The 22,051-nt window shown below is 40.5% G+C and overlaps 1 protein-coding gene across 1 annotated transcript in view; it reads right to left on the bottom strand.

Moving 5' to 3' along the window:
- Positions 1-11,275: 11,275 nt before the first annotated feature.
- LOC110959468 (carcinoembryonic antigen-related cell adhesion molecule 5-like) overlaps positions 11,276-22,051 on the bottom strand; it is a 28,297-nt gene continuing 17,521 nt past the window's right edge. The window contains exons 13-18 of the mRNA XM_051956393.1: positions 18,052-18,318; positions 13,920-14,195; positions 13,583-13,834; positions 13,120-13,422; positions 12,403-12,660; positions 11,276-12,121 (exon numbers count right to left, since the gene is read on the bottom strand). Coding sequence (XP_051812353.1) covers positions 12,033-12,121; positions 12,403-12,660; positions 13,120-13,422; positions 13,583-13,834; positions 13,920-14,195; positions 18,052-18,318 — 1,445 coding nt within the window. The 3' untranslated portion in view covers positions 11,276-12,032. The remainder of the gene's footprint in view (positions 12,122-12,402; positions 12,661-13,119; positions 13,423-13,582; positions 13,835-13,919; positions 14,196-18,051; positions 18,319-22,051) is intronic.

The following is a 22,051-nucleotide window of genomic DNA, read 5'->3' as shown; positions in this document are numbered from 1 at the left end:
ACTGCTACACTTTTGAACTCCATCACCTTGCTTTGATTCACACTGAGTGTCACATTTGAAATGGGCTCTGTGGGAGTCAAGTGAATGCAGCAAAGTATTTATCAATGCACTGTACACTATGAAGCTTTGGCTCGTTTGCATTAATTTATGCCTGTACAATCTAATGTAGTGAAATACATTAAAAGTATAAAAACAACCCTGTCATCATATCTTTGTTTACAAAGCTGAAAATGTTTTTGCTGACATTATTGAAATGTGTCAATTTAATATAATTGTTACTGAGGTCATTGTATCAAGAAAAACTAGACATTTTTTCCCATTTGCCTTTTTTACTCTGCTAAGGAGCACAGAGGAGTTTTGTGATGATCGGCGTATGTTTGTCTGTTTATCTGTGTGCAACATTATGCAAAAACAGATGAACAGATTTTGATGAAATTTTCAAGGAAGGTCAGAAATGACACAAGGATCAACTGATTAAATTTTGGACAGATTTGACCTGCTCCTCACATTTCTCAAGAGCCAGGAGAAAATTTATGAGCAATTGGAGCAACTGCGGGACGATGACTCTGTAAAAGAGGGAGGCAAAAATTCCACAGAAAGATGCCCAGACAAAAGCTACCAAATCAGCCAACATTCAAACAGCTTGTAGTGTTTGTAGGGAGAATGGCCACAAGAAAAAGCTCTTCTACTGCAAGAAGTTTAAGACACTCAAGTTGGCAGAAAAGAAAGAAGCAGTGAGAAAACTTGGTGCCTGTGGGAATTGTCTGAAGGTTCACAGAGATGATGGAGAATGTAAGACCATCTTTCTCTGCAGAAATGAAGGATGCAAGGATGCTCAGAGTCCAGCTCATCATTACTGCCTCTGCCCCAAGTTTGGGGGCAAGGGGGCTACGCCAAGGAACTTGAGGCTAAGTCCAGTCAGAAGTGGAGCGAAAAAGTATACTGATGTGCAGGAAGACTTCTTGACCAAATTGCCACCTGAATTAGCCCAGCAGTGCAGAAACGTGTTTTGCAACTCTGTCTCAAAGACTTTTAGCTCAGCTGTGCCGGAGCGCAGTTTGCTGGCAGAGTGTGGCCTCCAGGAGTTTCCAGTTATAATGATGATTTTAGAGGTGACTGCGAATGCTGGGCAAAAAATTGGGACACTTATTGACCTGGCTTCCGATACTAATTACATTACTCATGAGGCCGCAGATGAACTGAATCTGAGGAGTGAGAGTGTGACGCTTATAGTCTATGGCGTTGGCGGCATGCAAGTGACCGTAGAGACAAAGCGATATCTATTAAAGATCAGAGTTACAACCTCAAAAGGTACCCTTAGATCCCATCAACTTGTCTGTTATGGACTTGACAGTATTGCTGAGGTCAATCGTCATGTGTCCCCTCAGAAACTGCAGAAAATATTTCCCGACACTCCCATCCATGAACTGGTGCGCCCCACACAAATCAAGCTCCTTATCAGCCACAAGGAAGGCCAGCTGGTGCCTCAGAAGGTGCGGTCTGTTGGGGACCTTGTGTTGTGGGACGGCCCCCTGGGGAAGACTGTCGGAGGCTCCCACCCAGATCTTCTTGAAGATGTCGTAGTCACTACCCATGGGTCCAGAACTCATTTTGCACGCTCCATGCGAACAGCTGCAGCCAGATACAAAGAGGTCAGTGACAGGAGCCCGCTTCTGTTCTCTCAAGCTGTCAGTGCCATCGCATCATCTGCCATCCGAGACTTCATGAGTTGGTGGAAATGGGACAGTATCGGGGCTGCCTGTGAGCCCAGATATGGTGGCTGTAGATGTGGAAATTGTCAGCCTGGAGGAAAGGAAATGACTCTTTCGGAGGAGCGAGAATTGGAGCAAATAAAGAGTGGCCTGTCATATGTATCTGGAGATAGTGGAAAGCCACACTGGCATGCCAGGTACCCTTGGACTGAGGATCCTGTCACAATGCCAAAGTTATTCCTGAGGACAGAGAAACAACTGGCGAAGGAACTGGAGTGGAAGATGGCTTATAAAGCACAAGTCCATGACATGATCCAGCGGGGCGCTGCTATTAAGCTGTCCAAAGACATGCTAAGGAGCTGGACTGGTCCTGTGTGGTACATTAGCCACCTGGTTGCCCCGAACCCCCATTCAGTCACCACGCCAGTCGGCCTTGTATGGAACAGTAGCCAGAAGTTTAGGGGCCAGAGCCTGAATGACATCCTTGTGAAAGGTCCGGACGTCCTTAACAGGGTCATTCCAGGTGAAATGACCAGATATTCCTTGGGGGTGTTGCTGCACCATCTTCAAATTAGTCCAAAATTTGTATGCCATTAGATAGTCACCAAAATACTTTCTACGCAAAATTGTAGGCCTGTAGCTCAAATAGTTTCTGAGTTGTGGGGGGTTGAAATTTTCAGAATTTGGGCTATAAAAAGCCTCACCAGCGCTTTTTGCATCTTTAAGTGGTTATTTCTCAGCCTCTAGACATACCAGAGAGCTGTGAGTTGGTAAACAGGGCCTCTGCATGTAGCTAGTGCCCCACAAACATCCCCAGGTGTTTCCCTACACTCTGCAGGTCATGGGGACTTGCTAAAAATGCTAAAAAATTAAGAGATACCTACTCACGAGTGGGGTTTGGGACCTTAAAAGTACTAGAAATACTGCACAAAAGTGTTCTAACACCCCTGGGTTCCATTCTACACAAATTTGTGTGATAACTTAGCAAACTGGAGCTTTCTAGGTACCTCAGTTTGGAAAATATGAGCTCCCAAAGTTGGACGAGATTTTAATTGGCTATTTTTGGTGGCAAAAATCTCAGTGTGGGACAGGTACCAGAGACCCCAAATTTTCTACAAGACAGTTCTGTCTTCTATCACTGTACAAAAAAGCAGAAGGGTTATATTTGTAGTTACTGAGATTTTCTTACTCAAAATGGCATGGGTAATGTCAAAATCATTTTTGCTTTTCAGTATTTTAAATTGGGATACAAGTATTAGTAGTCATTCCAATGTTAGTATTATATGAAGGTAAATTTGTTTCTTAGTTGCTCCAATCGCAAAACATGTTTTCAATAGGAAAAAACTTCACTTCAATCAAAAAAAACATTTTCAATCAAAGAAAAAACTTGTTCAAACGCAAAAAAAATTATTTGAGACCCAAAAAATTGCATATAAACACGTTTTTCTTTGATAGAAAAATTTTTTTTGTTGAAAATACATTTTTTAATTGAAATCATATTTTTGGATTTGAGCCATATCCAAAAATATGGTGGAGGACATTTGTTTCTTTATTACTCAATGAAAACAAAAGCAGCCCCAACCTCAAAAAATGTTTTCAATAAAAAAAAAGGTCACTTCAATAATAATAAAAAAAAATTCAAAGAAAAAAAACGTTTTCCCAATAGAAAAAATATTTGAGACTAAAAAACAAATGCATTCGAACACATTTTTTCTCTGATTGAAATTTTTTCATTATTGAATTCAGTTTTTATTTGACTGAAAATATATTTTCTGATTGAAGTCATATTTTTGGATTTGAGCCATAAAATGAGTAGGATGTTTGTTTTCAGACCCCCACAACTCAGAAACTATTTGAGCTACAGGCCTACAATTTTGCATAGAAAGTACTTTTGTGACTATCTAATGGCATGAAAATTTAGGACTAATTTGAAAATGGTACAGCAACCACCATCTGGTGAAACCGCATGGAATGACCCAACAGCATTCGTGCCGTTCTCCTCCGGTTCCGAGAAGGCGTCTTTGCTGCACTTGGAGATATCACAAAAATGTACAATTCAGTCTGGCTTGAAGACCGGGAGGTGCACCTTCACCGCTTCCTTTGGAGGGATTCAGAGGACGAAGACATACAAGAATTTGCGATCACGCGAGTCAACATTTGTGATAAACCAGCTGGCTGCATTGCCCAAGTCGCCATGCATGAAACTGCAAAGTTGCCACAGTTCAGCCACTTCAAAGACGAATGCCATGTCCTGGAAGAAGACGTGTATGTTGATGACATTCTCACCTCTCACAATGACATAGGGCAACTCAAAATCATGACTGCTAACATCGAGAAAATCCTGGAGGGTGGAGGATTTCCCATGAAACCTTGGGTTTACTCAGGCCAAAGTGGGAGGTTGGGATGTAAGGAGCCGAAGAAGGAGCCCTCAACATTGATCCTCCCAAATCAACTTTCTGAGGAGGACAATAAGGCATTGGGGCTTGGTTATGATCCGAAAGATGATGAGCTTCAGCTGATGGTGGCGGTTAACTTCTCAAAAAAGAGAAGGAAAATGAGGCTGGGCGAACATCTTTCAAAGGGGGAGGTAAGGGCAGCCACTCCAAATCCTCTTACACGAAGAGAGCTTTTGAGCCAAGTGTCTGGGCTGTATGACCCCCTTGGGCTTGCAACACCAGTCAAGCAAAAAGGGGCAATCCTGGTGAGGAGAGCCTTTCAAGAGGCAAAAATGAAGCACAACTCTTCAGAAAGCACATGGGACTCACCTTTGTCTGAGGGCCTCAGGGAGGATGCCATTTGCCTTTTTAAGGACTATGCAGAGCTTGGCCAGTGGAAATTCGCCAGGGCCCTGACGCCACCTGACCCCGATGGTGAGCCCCATGGCATCACGTTTTCAGATGGCAGTGAAAGCTCCTACGGTGTGGTCTTGTATCTACGGTGGAAATGTGCTGAAAGGGTGGCAATCTGGCTGGTCGAGGCGAAGGCAAAGCTGATGTAGGATTAACTACTGATTAAAGTTAAATTATGCACTTGTTTTATTAATGGGGCACCACCTCGCGTTATGATTGCAAGGAAATTAATTAATTAACATTAATTAAAAATTGATTGATTTAAATTTGGATCAGTTGGTCAGTCTAATATCTGAATGTCGAGAATCCTCGAAAAAGTGACCCGTCGGACACACATAAACGCAAAAAGACTGTAATTTTGGTCTAAATGGAGGACATTTATTGACTAATCTAATAACAACACAGTGATTGATACAGTGACAAATATAAAGTATGCATGCATGAGTGAATGAAGGCTGTGTGTGTGTATATAAGGAGATGGGTGTATGTATGTGTGAATGTTTAAATCTGCCTTGAATCTGAGATTATGGTACTGAGTAATCAGACCGCTGAAGAGATGATGAGGTGATTAAGAATTTGGAATATGAACGACTGGTAAGTGGCTAAACGGAGTTACTAATATTAGACCAAGTTATTGTCATTGACATCAAGCTCAGAACACACGTCAGCTGGTCTTACTTGGTTGAAGAAGGAGGATCGCTCAAAGTTCAGAGGCTGGGATGCTGTTGCGGTGGCACGGAGCTTGTTTGGTTCCTAGAGGAAGACAGGCCGCTGGTTGTTATGGCAACGCTGCTTCGTCCTGCCCGCTTCAAACTTCGAGTGCCCGAGGTCTGGCTCGACCCAATCAGGTTGGTACTCAGCTGACGGTGGAGAGGGCTGGAACAGCCCGCGTTCTTCTGGGTTGACTTGCCAAAAATAACTTGAAAAACTGAAGGCTCATGTTCTATTTCTGCCGGCAGGTCTGGCTGAGGCACAGAGGAGATGTATGGATGGAGCCGTTGCAAAACCGGAGGAATAAAAACTGAACCGGGACCAAATTGGTTCCTATTCAAAAATCAATCGCAGATAAAACAAAATGAGCTTTGTTTGTTGAGAATGAGCAAAAATATCTATTCTTGAACAAAAAGGAGATGATTAAAGAAGTCGGAGGTATCAGAGGCCCGCTCTGATGACCGCGAGGGAGAATTTCAGAGTAAAGAGAGAAAAGAGGCGCGCCCTTAAAAAAAAAGAAGATTCGCTTTGACGTGGTTCTTGTAGCAAGTCAGAGGAAGCAAGAGAGCGAACAAAGGGACCTGAAGGTATTTAAACCTTTGCTGACCAGAGGGGCGGAGAGCTGGACATTTCGGCGCGACTTTCTATGGGTCTGGAGACCGCCCCGTGTCTCCGGGAGAGGAGAGCTGAGATCCGATCAAATAGTGGATTAAAAATATTAAAATGCGCAAAAAGCGGTCTGTTTACTTTGTCCATGATCCAGGAACTACTTTTAATACAATTCAAGGTTACAATACTACAGAGCATACCGGCTATTCAAAAATATGTGAGTTATTAGTTCATAATTATATGTTTGTGTACTCTATCTAGCAATTATGTGGGTCACAGTGCAAATATGATAGCATGACATACATAAGGTGGTAAATAAACAATTTTCAACTCTTTTTGACCTGTATAAAACACAATTTTATGATTATTTCAATGAAATCCTTGATAATGTGATGGCATTCCGACGTCAAGAGGGGCCAATGTTGAGCTGTGGAAGAAATTGGGTTAGAAAGACAATAAACCATAAGTCCTATAACTTTTGATATCAGCAGCCTAGAAACGTCAGAGTTGGACCAACATGTATAACAAGTTATTACTTCAGCTTTGATAATCTCAAAATCGCAAAATATATTTCAGAAATATGAGTTTGGAAAGCGAGTCCTTGTGGGCAGCAGACAGAGAGGGAGCGTCTTTCTGCAGCCCCTCCAGGGTGACAGGAAGGTAATTAATTATTTACGACCTGTTATCTGATGTAGAGAACCAGAGACAGAGCAGAGCCTCAGAAGAGGATTTCAGTTCATCAAAGCATTACGGAGTTAACAAAACAGTCCTTTAAATGGTAATTTGAAAGGTGTTAACGTTTGTATCCCCTCCCCTCTGGAATGTTCGGGCCCCTTAATGTGGATGTCGCCTACACTGACTCCTTTAGATCACAAAGGGGACGCAGTCAAAGCAGAAGTATGTGGGGCTGTATATGCTGCTCGCCTGAAAAAGTACTTTCAGAAACACTGCAGGCTCCGTGTTAGCAAGTGGCATCATCTGGTTGACAGCCAGACAGTCCTCAGTGCTATTCAAAGAGAAAACTATGGATTTCAGACATTGTTCGCCAACAGAATTGGTGAAATTCAAGGTAGCACAAATGTCGAAGATTGGTGGTGGATCCCGGGGCCTGTCAACATAGCAGATATCATCTCAAGAGGCACAGATCCTAAGGACTTATCTGAAGGCTCCACGTGGCAGGTGGGCCCTGACTTCTTGAATCTCCCTGAGTGTGAGTGGCCTGTGAGATCCGCCAAGGACATTGCTGCTGAAGCAAGGGAAGATGTTATCCGCCTCCAAAATAAGGCTTTCGTTGCCGTTCTTACTCGTGCTGGTGCGAAGAAGGAGCCTGGTAAGACTCTAACTCCAAATCCTAAGAATCAGCACAGACCACCTGATGGAGCTTTGTCTACGAAGCTGTTGGATGTCAAGAGGTTTAGCAGCCTGACACGCCTAGTAAAGGGATTAGCACTAACTTGGAGGGCTGCAAAAAAGTTCCTTTCCAAGAGAGCCACGGGAACATCAAAGTGGGAGGCCATCCCTTCATCTAGCACTGTCACTGTGAAGGAAAGAGAGGATGCCTTCCGTGATCTCTGCTTGGCAGTCCAAGAGGGGGTAAGCTTTCCCGCCACCACAACTGATCGACTTGTCGTGTTCAAGGATGTAACCAGTGGATTGTTGCTGTGTGGGGGAAGGATCCAATATTATAGAGAAGACTGTGTGGCTGTCCCACTTCTCCCATTCCATAGCTGGCTGGGCATCTTGTTAGCTCGGCACAGTCACCAAGAGGGCCATGAAGGAGTCGCTGGCACCATGCTCAGAATGCGACGGTGGGCCTGGGTGGTGCAAAGGAGCAGGTTGGCTCAAAAGGTTGTTGACCAATTCATCCCCTGTAAAAAAGCCAAGGCAAGGACATGTCAGCAAGTCATGGGCAACCTCCCCATAGAAAGATCGAGACCAGCTTTACCGTTCCAGTATACCTCTGTTGACCTATTCGGGCCATATCTTGTGAGAGATGATATCAAGAAGAAGGTCTCTATGAAGGTCTGGGGAGTCGTCTTTTGTTGTATGGTGAGTAGAGCTTTTCATAATGAGTTGGCCAGCAGCATGTCTACAGAGAGCTTCCGAATGGCGTACCAAAGGTTTGCTGCCATCAGAGGCCACCCCCTCACAATTTGGTCAGACCCAGGAACCAATTTCATTGGGGCAAGGTCAGTACTGAAGGATCTTCATGCATTTCTGCAGAGCCAAGACACGGAAAGTGTCGAGGACCTTGCAGCAAAGACTGGGTCGAGCTGGATGTGGAAAGTGCTTCTTGCAGATTCACCGCATCGCAATGGGGCTGCTGAAGCTGTGGTCCGAATCACCAAAAGAGCTCTGCAAAGTTTAGGTATGTCAACAAATCTTACCTTCAATTAATTTCTTACAGTGCTTCAGTTGGCTGCAAACCTCGCGAATGAGAGGCCTATCGACGCCAGGGTCCAAGGTAGAGAGGAATGCATTCAGTATGTGACGCCAAATGCACTCCTCCTGGGGCGAGCCTCTCAAGACAGCGATGTCAAGTCGTTTGACTTTGCCAACTACCCATACAAACGCCCCCAAGACATTCAAACCCAAGTAAGCAACATTTGGAGAGCCTGGAGCCAGCTTGCCGGACCACATCTGTTTGTCCGTCCAAAGTGGCATACCACTGAGAGGAATGTCGCTGTGGGAGACGTGGTCTGACTTTGCGATCAGAATGCATTGCGGGGCCAATTCCTACTCGGAAGGGTTGCTGCTGTGTATCCAGATGCAAAGGGTATTGTGAGGGAAGTCGACATTCTGGTGACACCTGGTCACTGTACCCGAGTTGGTAAACCAAAGCAAAACCCCCGCTTCTCTGCTTCCTGTGACTGGGAAGGGAGGTCAACCATAGTGCTGTGGAGAGATGTTCGGCAACTGGTTGTTCTTTCGGCTGTGGAAGAGCAGGAGGCTCAACCTCAACTACCAGAAAATTCAGGTCCAGATTGATTTGCAACCTTTTTGAGTCCACTAAAAAGCTTGAGTGGGAGGTGTTGCGTTGGCTGCAATCGCATTGCTGCCTCCTGCTGGTAGAATGCGGTACTGCAACCGCTTCTTCGCCCAGGTGGAGCTTGTTCCAAATTACTGGAGCGCAGCTGAACAGGTGATTTGTGTATGCCTTTCTTCCTGAAACATACTCAGAGCTGTGAGCGCCGAAACACGAGGGAAACAATTTCAAAGCTGGGACCTTCACAAAAGCTCACGCTGCACAAACTCACAAATAAACTCTGAAGGACTGCTGGTAAGAGATTGATTTTAATTGTGCACTGGTAGACGTTCATTTCAACATGATATTGCCATTTCAAAGTTTGCTTGAACATCATGCGAGCTCCAGATTGCCAAAGACTAAGGGTTGGTGGGGTTTGGTATGGATTGTTTGAATTGTTTGAATGATTGCTTAGTGAATGGTTTATGTTTCATGGATGATTGTGTATTTCACTGGGGGAAAAAAAGAGAGAAAGAAAAAAAGTAAACTTACCTGGGCTTTTCTATGTAAGTGGGTAACTTGTGGTTTTGGATAACTTCTGGTTTATTTGCCTGTGGGGTACTATTTTTTTTACATTTAAGCTGTTCTGCATTTGGCCTTTTCCAAAGCCTTCTATTTGCTTGGGGAGGGTTGCTGTGGGCTTATTGCTTGACTTTCAAATTGTTTTTATTTTTAATGGTTGTATATGGAATGTTTTTGATCTTATGGTTAAATGTGACTTGAATTTTAATATTTTTGTACACTGGTATTTCTTTTCTAAGGTTTTTCACCTGCTGCTGCTGCATGCTGCTTCAGCTATTGATACTTCTACAGCTACTGCATCACTGTTGGTTATTGCTGTTGAGACTGAGGCTGTTTTGCAACTTGAAAAAAAAGTCAAATAAACGGACCAAAAGGATCCAAAGGACTTTGCTGAGTGGAATCTTGCTTATCTACAAACTTCAGATGCGAGGGCTTCCTTTCTGTCAGGATTCTGCCTTTTGTTCCTGTCCCTGTGTTTCCCTCTTGTATTGTCTGGTCTCTCTGTCTCCCTCTGTCTGTTGCTCCCTACCCACTCTGCACCTGGCCTGATTGTTTTCAGCTGATGCAATTAAGCCAATTCATTTCACCTGGTTTCCCTTGCTACTATTTAAGCCCTGCCTTTCCCTTCAGTCATCGCTGGCTCATCATCTTGGACTCACTTTGTTCCCGTCTCTGTTCCCTCCTTACCCCTGGACAACACCCGCTCACTGGATCACTCTGCTTTTTCCCCTGTTATGGATTACACTTTTTTGGACTTTGTAGTTTTGGGATTTGGACTTCAGTTTGTTTCCACCTACAGTCATAGTTCCTTGGTGTGAGTACTTGTCTTCAGCCCGGTTGTTTCGTCCCTGTTTAGTTGTAGCCACATCAGTCTTGTTTTCCGTTAGTAGTAGTTTTGTTAAAATAAACCCTTTTTACTATAATACTGGTTGTCTGTCTACTGTGTCTGCGCCTGGGTTCTCTACATCCCACAACCCTGACACTTTCAAGTGTGGGAAATTGTGCAGTAAAAAGTGAATACGCTTGACAGTATGTTAAAACTAAAAATGAAAACACATTTCACAACCAGTGGTTAATCAGTAAGAGTTAAATTGTTTTATTTGCATTACTTCTTATAATTATCAGTAATTCTTTTCTTAACTTTAACATCAATTGTGTTGTAGCCACTGTTGTTGAACTCCGTGCCACTCCACATCCGATTAACACCCCAAGATGGCACAACAGATCATGTAACTGCAAAGGTGAAATGACAACTATATATATTCATATGTATATATTTATAAGTGCATTATCCAAACCTATTAGGTTCTTTTGTTATGTATTTGGATCACCCAGGAAAGGAAAGAGGGACAGTGAGCACACACTGCCGCTGTCAGCCGTCTGCCAGACGCAATGGCAAGAATGGGAAATGTAAGTTACTTAAACTGTCTGAGGTTTGTAAAGTAAAACTATTTAAAATCAGTAAGATCAGTGAAAAGAAAAGTTGTGCTTTCAGTATATTATCGTGACTCAGACTGAAAGGTGATTATGAACTCAAACTCTTAAAGTTTTACAGATATTTACAGGTAAACTATCTTTTTCTAATCTGTCTGTATTTATTTGAACCACAAGGGAAAAAACTGTGTCAGCTGGAAAAAAACAAGAATCTGCAGAAGTGCCACAGGTTTTCCAAACTGAAGACAAAGAATACATCCAAGTTTGGTCCCAGTGTGCCCATATGAGCAAGACAAGGAAACTCTCATATATACTGCATATCCCTATATATGGATATTTTGCAATTATCACTGTCACACACATTTCTTTGTAAGACTTACTGCTATATCCTCCTCAATAAAGTCCTCACACAAATGATTACGGTGTTTTTATTGATTAACAAATAATTACAGTGAATCGAGATATAATAAAGCAAATTCATCATGCTTCACAAAAATAACAGCAAGTGTTCAGAATGGAGATATGCAATTTGTACCAAAGGAGCGTGGAGATGTTATGTAGAAACACATGTATTACCCTTCTGAAAACAATGCAGGTAAAATGTTTATTTGAAGTTCAGGAGCAGGACCACATCTAAAACTCTCCCCTTCCTGTCATGCATCTATAAATGTTGACCAGCTCTGCATACCAGTTTGTTCTTGCTTGCCGTGCTCCACTTTCCCTTCCCTTTCTTCTTGCTCTTTTCTGCCTCTCTTGTCCCTCTCCCAGGGGGACAGGACCTGCCTCTGATCCTCAGTAAAGCCTTACCTATACCACAGCTGCTAATCTTACCTCTAAGCAACATTCCACTTATATCAGTTAATGCAAAATCACTTCATTGATGGTACGGTCCTTGATATTGAATGCAAGTTTACTGAAGTACTTTCACTAAAATGACTCCTGGGAAGTCTCAACAGTGACCAACACAGTTACTTTAACTTGCTAATATTTATAGTATTGAACATAAATAAGAAAGCAGACATTGCAATAAATGAATGCTAGTGTTAATTTTACAGTGAGAGTGTGGATTACACTTTGAATGTCTCAATCATTTTAAAAGAAGATTGTTGTGAAAGGCAAGAAAAGAAGCAGGAGGCCTTTTGGGTTGACTGGACTTTTAGGTGTGGAGGATCAGTTGAACAGCACAGAGGTGGAAAAAGCAAACAGACCCATTAACATCAGACTGCCATGAGATGAGAAGTGGATGGCAGAGGCGTGATCTGGGGATGGACAGAGAAATTTCAGTTATTCCGAGAAGAAAAGAAAGAATATTACTGATACCACACGGATCATCTACAGTTGTATAGCACCTACACTGGCAGTGTTTTAACCATAGTGATGAAAATAATTTAGGTGAATGTGATTATTCTATGAACCTTAGTGATCGTGTTTCACTCATATTTTGCTCGTCAGTTCATCAGATATCACAAAGAATCTGTTATGGAGATACTGTCCTGACCATATCAAAAATAGAAAGAGAAGAGTTGTAAGGTTCACTCACCGCTGATGGCAAATGTGTGATTTTGGTACAATGTGATGTTGGTCACAGGGTTCCTCGCCTTACATATGTACGTCCCCTCACTTTCTTTTGTCACAGAGAATGTAATAACAGATCCATTCGTTAGAGGGTTTGACTGATTGTTAAGGAACCAGTAGAAGTGACACTCAGGCTGAGAAACAGCAGAACATGTCAGAGACACGCCAGAGGTGCCCAATTCTGCTGAATCTGAACCAGAGATCGTCACACTCACGGGCCCATCTGCAACCAGACAGAAGGAGTTAGTCAAAATTAGAGTTAAATGACAATTGTTATGTCCTAATTTATTTTTTCTATTATTGGAGCACATCTAAAATGGTAAATTCACGTTTATTCTGTTCGGCATTTCAATGGCTCATTGACTCATTTAGGTATTTCTGGTTAAATGCATTCTCTACCTTATAATTACTGGTTTAAGTTTAAGTGCTGAAACACTGAATGTAGAAAGCTTAATCTCAGAGCAACAGGGTTCTCGTGTAACTTATCATTGGTAAAGGAAGGCAGTTATTGAGAGGTGATTTAGGTGTATTTTACTTGATCAAACACATATTATCAAATAATAATACCAAATGTAACATCAGTGTATTAGATTTTGTTAAAAATATTAATTTAAATATGAATTTTTAAAAAAAGCACCTATTATAACAGCAGGAAAGCAAGTTTCCACTCTACAATACTCACAGTTCACCAGGAGCTGGTACGGTTCGCTCTTATGCTGACCAGCCTGATTGGTAGCAACACACTGATATGACCCGTCATTGGTCCAATATGTCTCCGATGTGAAGTATCCAAATATCAATGGGGAGAAGTACAGCATGTTCTTTTCAATGTGGTACGATGAATCTGGGTTTGTGCTGTTGAGTGTGATGTTGTCCTTCATCCAGTAGATCGTGTCATAGGGTCCAACAACATCACAGGTGAGAGTGAAGTTTTCATATTGTATTGGAATTGTGCTGCTTTGGATCTTCACTGACTCTATGGCCTCTGTAGACACAAAACACAGTAAGTTATATGGGTAAGACATCCTGATCGCACGTCATGCTTTTAAACAGTTGTCGTCTAAGACACAATATAAACCAATATTCAATCAGTCATGTTAAGAAAGTGTCTCATTGATTTCCTTCCGATAGTTAAATTTTCATACCAATGACTGTGAGCATTGCAGAGTTTGTACTGTTCTTTTCTGTCACATAATTGTAGGCCACACAGGTGTATTCTCCAGTCATATTTAAAGACAAAGGACCAGCTGTAAAGACTGAAGTGTTGGCCACCATGGAGCCATTATACCACCAGCTAAAGTGGCTGGGTGGAACCGACATGGCAGAACAGTTGAAGATCGCATATCCTCCTGTCTCTGCATACGCTGGCCCCTGAATGATGGGTGTTTCTGGTCCAACTGCAAGAACAAAGGAGATAGTTGACTTTGACTCCAAAAATCTAATAGTGTTTAGCAACATGTTGCATGAAAATGTCGTACTCACAGTTGACAAGGAGCATGTGCGGAGCGCTAGTCACTTTTTCAACAGCATTAACAGCCACACACTGGTAGTAGCCAGTATCGTAACGATTCAGTGGGATGAAGCTGACTGTCTTGTTATCCGTGGAGAAAACAGTTGTGTTGTCTTCATGTAGCAGCTCACCATTCTTCATCCAGTAAACATGATCAGCAGGCCCGGTTACATTGCATGTTAAATTATATGAATAGCCTACTGTGGCAAGATTATCTGGTGCTTCTACTTGCACATTTTCTATTGCGTCTGAAAACAAAGCAAAACCCAGAGTTGTATAATCCTTTTTCAGAAAACATTTTTGCATAAACATATAAGTAGCAAATATCCACATTAAGTAAAACTATTTTTGTAAAATGGTAATCAAGATCTATAAACTGTCTAATGAAATGGAAATAAAGTCATGGTAATTAAATGAATTAAAGTATCAAAAATAATTCAGTTTTACCAGAAAAGGCGATCGTTGTCAGGATCAGGACAAACACCAGTGGAGATTCCATTATATTCTTCTGTTGCTACTTTCTTGCAACGTCTTTGTCAGCTCAATGGACTGGACTGAACTAAATCAAATCTAGCAGTACTGTATTATCACAGCTCTGAAATCAGCTAATATTTGCTTTACATCATGCCAGCTCTCTCTTCTTGTGATGCAAATGCTTACTCTTGGTCAGCCATCACCCTGCCACACCTTGTTTTGCCCTAGTATACTGAGGTTTTAGTGGAGAACACCTACAGTTATAACCAAAATTACAGTGCCAGTTTGGGTTTTAAGTACTATCTACAACTTTTAAGTTGTTTGGAATAAATTTAACATACAAGTGGATTTTAAACAGCTGCATGTAACCAATAATACAAGGATTTTCTCTAAATTCCACACAAAATGTTAATTTTAATAACTAGTGCAGTTTCAAAATTATTCAACCCCCTAAGGAGCATTCCTTATAAAGACACACACAATTGCAAATCAGTGTGGTTAATAATGCCCCAAGCTTTTATAACGTGCGTGAAAGCTAACATTAGTACTACAGTTGCAAATTATCTTTTCTACATGCTTGGATTTGCACCTTATAGTTTAATATTGTATAACTGAGCATATCAAAGTCAAGAACACTACCCTAAAAAATTAAGAAAAATGGCAATGTCCGTGCATAAGCAATGAAATGGATCCAAAAAGGTAGCATGTGCACTAAATTGTTCTAAGGATATTTTTGAAGGTAGTTGCGAGAGGTACGGACCGTACTTCCCATTTGCCAATCAGATACGCGAGATCTGGTCACGTGACTCCTGGTAGACGCTGGAGGTACGGACCCGTAGTATCGGTACTACAGGTACGGACCCTAAACCTGACCCTAACACTAACTCTAACCTTAACCTTTGCTTACCTTTCAACAGTTTGCAGTGGTTAGCAGCTTCTTGACTCACGAGACTCGCGTACGGGTCCGTATCTGTCTGGCAAATGGAAAGTGCCGTATCCGTAGCCCACAGGCTACGGGTACGGGTCCGTATCTGTAGACACTACCATTTTTGAAAGCGCAGTTTGCTAGTTAATAGGTTTACATAAAGTGGCCACACTACCTGACCAGGGAGAAAGAATATCTTAACCACCACTACCACCAGATTTCTATGGAGACAAGTGGTAAAATAGCTTGAGTGACTATAAAAGAGCTACAGTAAGATATTCTGGCATCAGGAACTAATCAGTAACTGATATTTAGTTGGTACAGTAAGATACAATTTCACACCAAAGGGCTTCTTCAGGTACTCAAAGATGGGAACCTCTATTGACCCACAGCAAACACATAAAAATCAGTTCAAAATTTCTTAAAACCATTTACATAATCCATAGCTGTTTTGTAATCATATTTTCCAAAGCGTTGAAAGAAAATATGAACTTCTGTAGGCCTGTGATTTATCAGTATATATGGCTGGAGATGGAAGATGACAATACACCCTATGTACAGTAAGGCATGTCGGTGGCCGAATGCTGTTCTTGGCCTGATTGGCTTCATCAGGTACTGCAAAACTATAACAAGTAGAAAACGAGATGAATTTGATCAAATATCAGGAAATCTCAGAAGCTAATTTCATGCTGCCATTGAATAAGATGATGCTTGGGGACGACATTTGGCTTTCCGGCAACAAGCCCATGCTCATCACATTGTCTCCTAAGGCTGGGTTTCCCAAGACATTCTAGAATATTCTAGAGTGGTATTGGTAGTTGAAGGATTTAAATCCCACAGGAACTCTTTATTGGGATTTGGTGAAGACAGTTGCAGCAGACATACTCAAGAATTATGCTGAACTAGGACACTTTCCATGAGGAAGGAACTCAGATTCTTCTTCCAATTCCAGAAGGGATTGTTTGGTTAAATATCTTATTTGCAAAAGGTTATAACAGTCATAAAATGCTCCAGCAAGTTTTAAATACACTCGTCATTACGAAACTGTACTAGTTATTAAAATTAACATTTTGTGTGGAATTTAGAGAAAACCCTTGTATTATTGGTTACATTCAGCTGTTTAAAATCCACTTGTGTGTTAAATTTATTCCAAACAACGTAAAAGTTGTAGGTAGTACTTAAAACCCAAATTGACACTGGGGGTTGAATAGTTTTGGTTGCAACTGTAGGAGTGTCCCTTTACTGTAAACTCAAATCTGTCATTTGAAAACTTTCACCCAGCAAGAGAACTGCATGAGGATATTTTGTAAATATGCTGTCTGACTCAGAACTCTAACAAGACTGACAAATACACTCGGTGGAGGAAAGTGCTCTTGGTAAAAAGTTATCAGCAGTGTTCTCTACAGTAACTCCAAACAAAGGAGACAATTTTTATTTTAATTCTTTAAATCTAGCTTGAAAAATGTTCGCCAACTGGCTCAAGTGATTAGAGGAAAAGTGTCTTTCCAATAAACAGTAGACTTTTTATTGTTTTTTTTTTTACAATAAATGATGATTTGATCAGCCACAACATACAAGATTCAAGGCAATGAACATTTCCTCATTCTTAAGACTCCTCAAGACTCATATTTATATACATAGACAGATGTATATATATATATATATATATATATATATATATATATATATATATATATATATATAATTTCATTATCTTGTGTTTGATTAATGTAATTCAGTTGTTCAGTTTTCTGCTGACTTTAAGTGCGTCTTATGACGGAGACTTCATTTGTTTGCTTTTGGTTTGGTTCGTTGATCCGGTAAACATGATAACATACAAGGACGAAAGCAAAAATATCTGACAACTCACACACACACAGACACACACGTGATTATTCATTTCAAATGTTCCATACATAAATGTGAACATTTGATTTGTTAGGGGCCCAAAAGTGGAATCATACAAAAAGCCTTACAGTAAAAAAAGTCAACTGCCGTTTTTCAGTCCTCTTTCTTGCCATGACGACACATTTCGGAGCAGTTTTACTTTAAGTTTCATAGGATTCATTTTTATTTCCTGGATCAAAAGCTATCTGTTGACCACATGAGTTGCCAACGTCTGTGAAAGAGAAGCAGTTATTTAAGATATTAGTCAGTGCCATTAATAATCCAGCTGTAGGTGTGTACATTGTGGCACTAAATATTGTCTTCCCTCTCCTTTAGTTAAATTTTAACAATGACTTCATGTTCATATTGTACACGCATTTACCCAGAAACTGTGTATGACTAAGCAAATGTAGAAGACATTCGATTAAAATGAGTTAACCAGAACTGATCTATCAAAAATCAAGTAAAATCTTTCAATATATATTTTTAACTACTCAGCTCACTTAATGACTTAGTAATCCTTACAAATGATGTGATTTAATAATGATACACCAGTTTGCTTTTCTGAGGGAAACATGGTAAGGAATGTATGCATAATATCAGTCTAGAAATGAAAACAAATATTTGAAGGGTATATGTCAAAACATACAACTTACCTGGCTATGAAAAGAGGAATCCAGCCAGTAACAGAGAAAGGAGAAACATATTCACTCTGTTCCGGTCAGATCCTGACTCTGTATAGAGATGAAAACCAGCTAAGAATGAAGTAAAGAACATATGGAGAAACATGGAAGTTATCACTGTAGTAACAAACTCACTTGCTATCACGATGTGTGTGGTGATATTGTCGTGCATGTTGGTGTAATTGTTAAAGGCCAGACAGGAATATGGACCACTTTGGTCTTCACTGACATGTGACAGCTCCAACAGAGGACCTGTTACCTTCACAAATTCGCCCCTGAATGCCCACTGAAGCTGAGCTGGGGGATTGGACTGGGATGAACAGAGTATGGTCAGATTGGATCCAGCTGAAAAGGAAGTTGTGTTCTGTCCATTCACTGTGAGAGCCATGTTATCTGGGCCATCTGGGAAGAGAGACATACAGCAGGAATAGATCTTTGTATTTAAGCTGGACAATTATGAGTGTAGATTTACAGCATATATTGGTTAAATTCACACTGTCCTACTCACAGCTGATCGTAAAGTTGACCGAATCGCTGGTGCTACTACTGACAGGATTGAACACACAACATCTGAATGGTCCCTGGTCATAGCGAGTTACGTTTATGATCGTGAGAGTAGAGCCTCCATCGGTGAGCTGGACTCTGTCAGTGGCTGTAACCTCAGAGCTGCCATTCATCCAGAGATAAGAGAAGGACGACCCAGAGGAGACGGAGCATGTGAGCACTGCTGAACTGTTGAACTCCATCAGCTCGCTTTGATTCACACTGAGTGTCACATTTGAAATGGGCTCTGTGGGAGTCAAGTGAATGCAGCAAAGTATTTATCAATGCACTGTACACTATGAAGCTTTGGCTCGTTTGCATTAATTTATGCCTGTACAATCTAATGTAGTGAAATACATTAAAAGTATAAAAACAACCCTGTCATCATATCTTTGTTTACAAAGCTGAAAATGTTTTTGCTGACATTATTGAAAATGTGTCAGTTTAATATAATTGTTACTGAGGTCATTGTATCAAGAAAAACTAGACATTTTTTCCCCATTTGCCTTTTTTACTCTGCTAAGGAGCACAGAGGAGTTTTGTGATGATCGACGTACGTTTGTCTGTTTATCTGTGTGCAACATTACGCAAAAACAGATGAACAGATTTTGATGAAATTTTCAAGGAAGGTCAGAAATGACACAAGGATTAACTGATTAAATTTTGGCGGTGATGCAGCTTTTAGTCTGGATCCATGGATTTGTTAGAGAATTCTGTATCATTGCGCGATAGTGGCACAGCGTCACTGTAACTATGACAACAAGTGAACGCTACGTCAGCTGCCTGCTGACGATCGCATGATTGCGATCCTACTACTCCTGCAGACTTATCGGGACTTATCCTTCAGAAATCATACGACGACTGAGCAGCCTTGGTGGAGTACTGCGCTCTTGGTGTTTTTGTTGTTTCTTTTTACTCCCACCATAATGAAGCACGACATCTCATGCACAGTAATGTAACAGACAAACAAACAAGAACATTTTAAACATAATAAAAGCAGACAAAAGCAGAGCAGTTGTACTGAACTGTTTAGTTCGGTGTAGCGTATATAAAAAACACTGAGAGCCTACACAGTTATATGATCAGTCTAAGAAGATACAATATTTTTTTATTATGGCCACTTACAGCATATCTAAAGTATAACTGGAAAGTGTTAAATTTCTGACCTGACATTTCCAGAACATTTTTGACTTCAAAGTAAAAATTCTACAGTAAAAGATGCTCTCACATTAAATTTCATGGTCTGTCATGGCTGGTGTGTAATTTGTCATAAATTTGTGATCATAGAATAATAATAAAAATCACAAATTGTCAATTGCTTTTATTCTCATAGTGCATGGATATTTAAACTACAATTAAATGATCATAATTAAAGATATAGCTACTTTCAGCTTGTCAATCTTTGTTACTGAGAATGCTTTAAGACAAATAAAAACATTCTCTCTAACCGAAGATTGAAACAACTCATCAGATTTTAAGTGCTTCTGAATTATCTATTGATAATCTGTTTATTTTATTTGGTTGTTGTTATTGTTATTACATGGGAAAGAATAGAAGTGTAGCTGGCGATGGCACAGCAGAAATGGGCTCCGTAAAACTAAAGGATCAAGCAAGGATCAAGGTGAGCGTTGTCAGACACAGAGACTGACAGAAACTAGCCAGACGACACCGTCATGTGAGCAGAACTGCAGAAAACCAAAACACATGTAGACTGCTACAGTCTGGAACAAGCTGATGCTGAGTTTCCTGGTTGTCAGTCCAAATATCACGAGGCAGAGACATGAATTCCTATAACTCATTTCTGAATATTGTCTAGGGATCCTTTTTCATCACAACAGAAACCTGTTCCAGTGAAAAGGGTAGTGTAAACACGTCATCAGCACATTTTGTCCTCCCTCTTCCCCTTTGTGTGCATGGCTGTACTTGTTCATTGTTCCTTACAAGATATGAAACTGTGAAAATGTACCGACTGTTCGTTTTATGCCTCCATTTGCTTTGTTTTATATACTTTAAGTGGTAGCCTCTTTCTTGATTTTGTATATATTTGCTCTGAATAAGTGAGCATTTTCTCTTTTTACATGTATATATATTCTCAATGTATTTGCTTGGGTCATTCAGGCAAAACTTTTAAAAAAATGCCAGAACCTATATTTTTAAGCAAGGAAAAATAAAAAAAATAATAATCAGGAAACGGGTTTGGGTTAAATAATACATGCCCCTTAGGTATTTAGAGTTTATCTCAGTGTTTACTCAACATTAGTCACAGTTTATTCCAAACATTACAACCCAAAATAAATATCAGGATTACAGTTTTTTTTTCGATTGCTAACACGCATTGGTCGAAACTGAAGTCACATGTTCAAAACTCTGAACACAGCCTGCATTTCCATCATGTATCTCAGCTAAACAGTAAATCTTGTCCCCAAAACTGTTTCTCACCAACAAAACACTGCATACATGTCTCAAAATAAGCTCTTCCAACCACAACACTAGCAAATAGTCTCACTTTGGAAACAAATGCTGTCAGTCTTAGGACACTGAACCACAAAATACTAACAACAGGGAGCATTAAATGAAATTAATTGAGATCTTTCAAGTTTGAATGATTTCTTTTGAGATAAATCAGTATTTTATTATAAAATAAGATCTTTGCACTTTGAGTTTTCTAAATTATTGTGATATTTTGCAACAAGAATGAATCGGGAATGCAGCAGTTTACTTCAACAACATTGACGTATTTCTCTGTGCCTTTGCATGAAACTTTAGGACCTTACAAAAAATAGAAAGTTTACTGTAAACAAAAAAAATATAGAATCTCAGAATTCAGGGGGCAGAATAGAAATCAAGAGATAAAAGTCAAAAACCAACAACATGTACATGTATACTGTAACATTCACACCCTGTTGTCTGCGTTTGGACTCATGTTTCCATCCATTACATCTGATGCCTTCTCTGGAGATGCATTGTGACTAGAACCTTTTTGAGTGTCTCATTTTTATGGTTTCTGATGAGGCCAAACACAGATCACCTGAATCGGTTTTCAGCTGACAACTACACTCAGCTGTGTTTGGAATTACATAATCTTTTTATTTATTTTTACTGTCAATACTTTGATATGATTTTCCATAGATTTCAATGTAGCTGCAGCAGAAATTCCTCATGTTTTTTCCAAAGTCATTCTGTTTTGATTGTGGTTTTATCTTTTTTGAACACAGTGTGTTAGCATTTGAAAAATGTGCTGTAAAGGTCTAGTGTTTTGCAGGTGGTGAACTAGTAGCTGAGAAAAGAGTTCATGAATTTCGGTGACTGTGGTCACTGAATGCATTTTGTGTGAAAGCAATGGAAAGTGATTCACAGTTCAGTCCACATGGACTTCTGTTTTGCAGACTGTGTTAAGAGTTTTGAACATGTGACTTCAGTTTCAGCCAATGCGTGTTAGCAATTGAAAAAACTGTAAAGCCAAACAGTATGCAGACTGATTAACGGCTGAATTCTGTGACAGCATTTGCTTCCTGAAACGCCAATCAACAAATCATTCAGCAAATAATGCTGCTAATAACAAAAATTGCAACTGGACTGTTGTAATGAGTCT

Source organism: Acanthochromis polyacanthus, chromosome 12, assembly GCF_021347895.1.
Source record: "Acanthochromis polyacanthus isolate Apoly-LR-REF ecotype Palm Island chromosome 12, KAUST_Apoly_ChrSc, whole genome shotgun sequence".
NCBI classification, from domain to species: Eukaryota; Metazoa; Chordata; class Actinopteri; family Pomacentridae; genus Acanthochromis; species Acanthochromis polyacanthus.
Note: the sequence above shows the minus strand (reverse complement) of the source record. Positions and strands in the feature narration are given on the sequence as shown.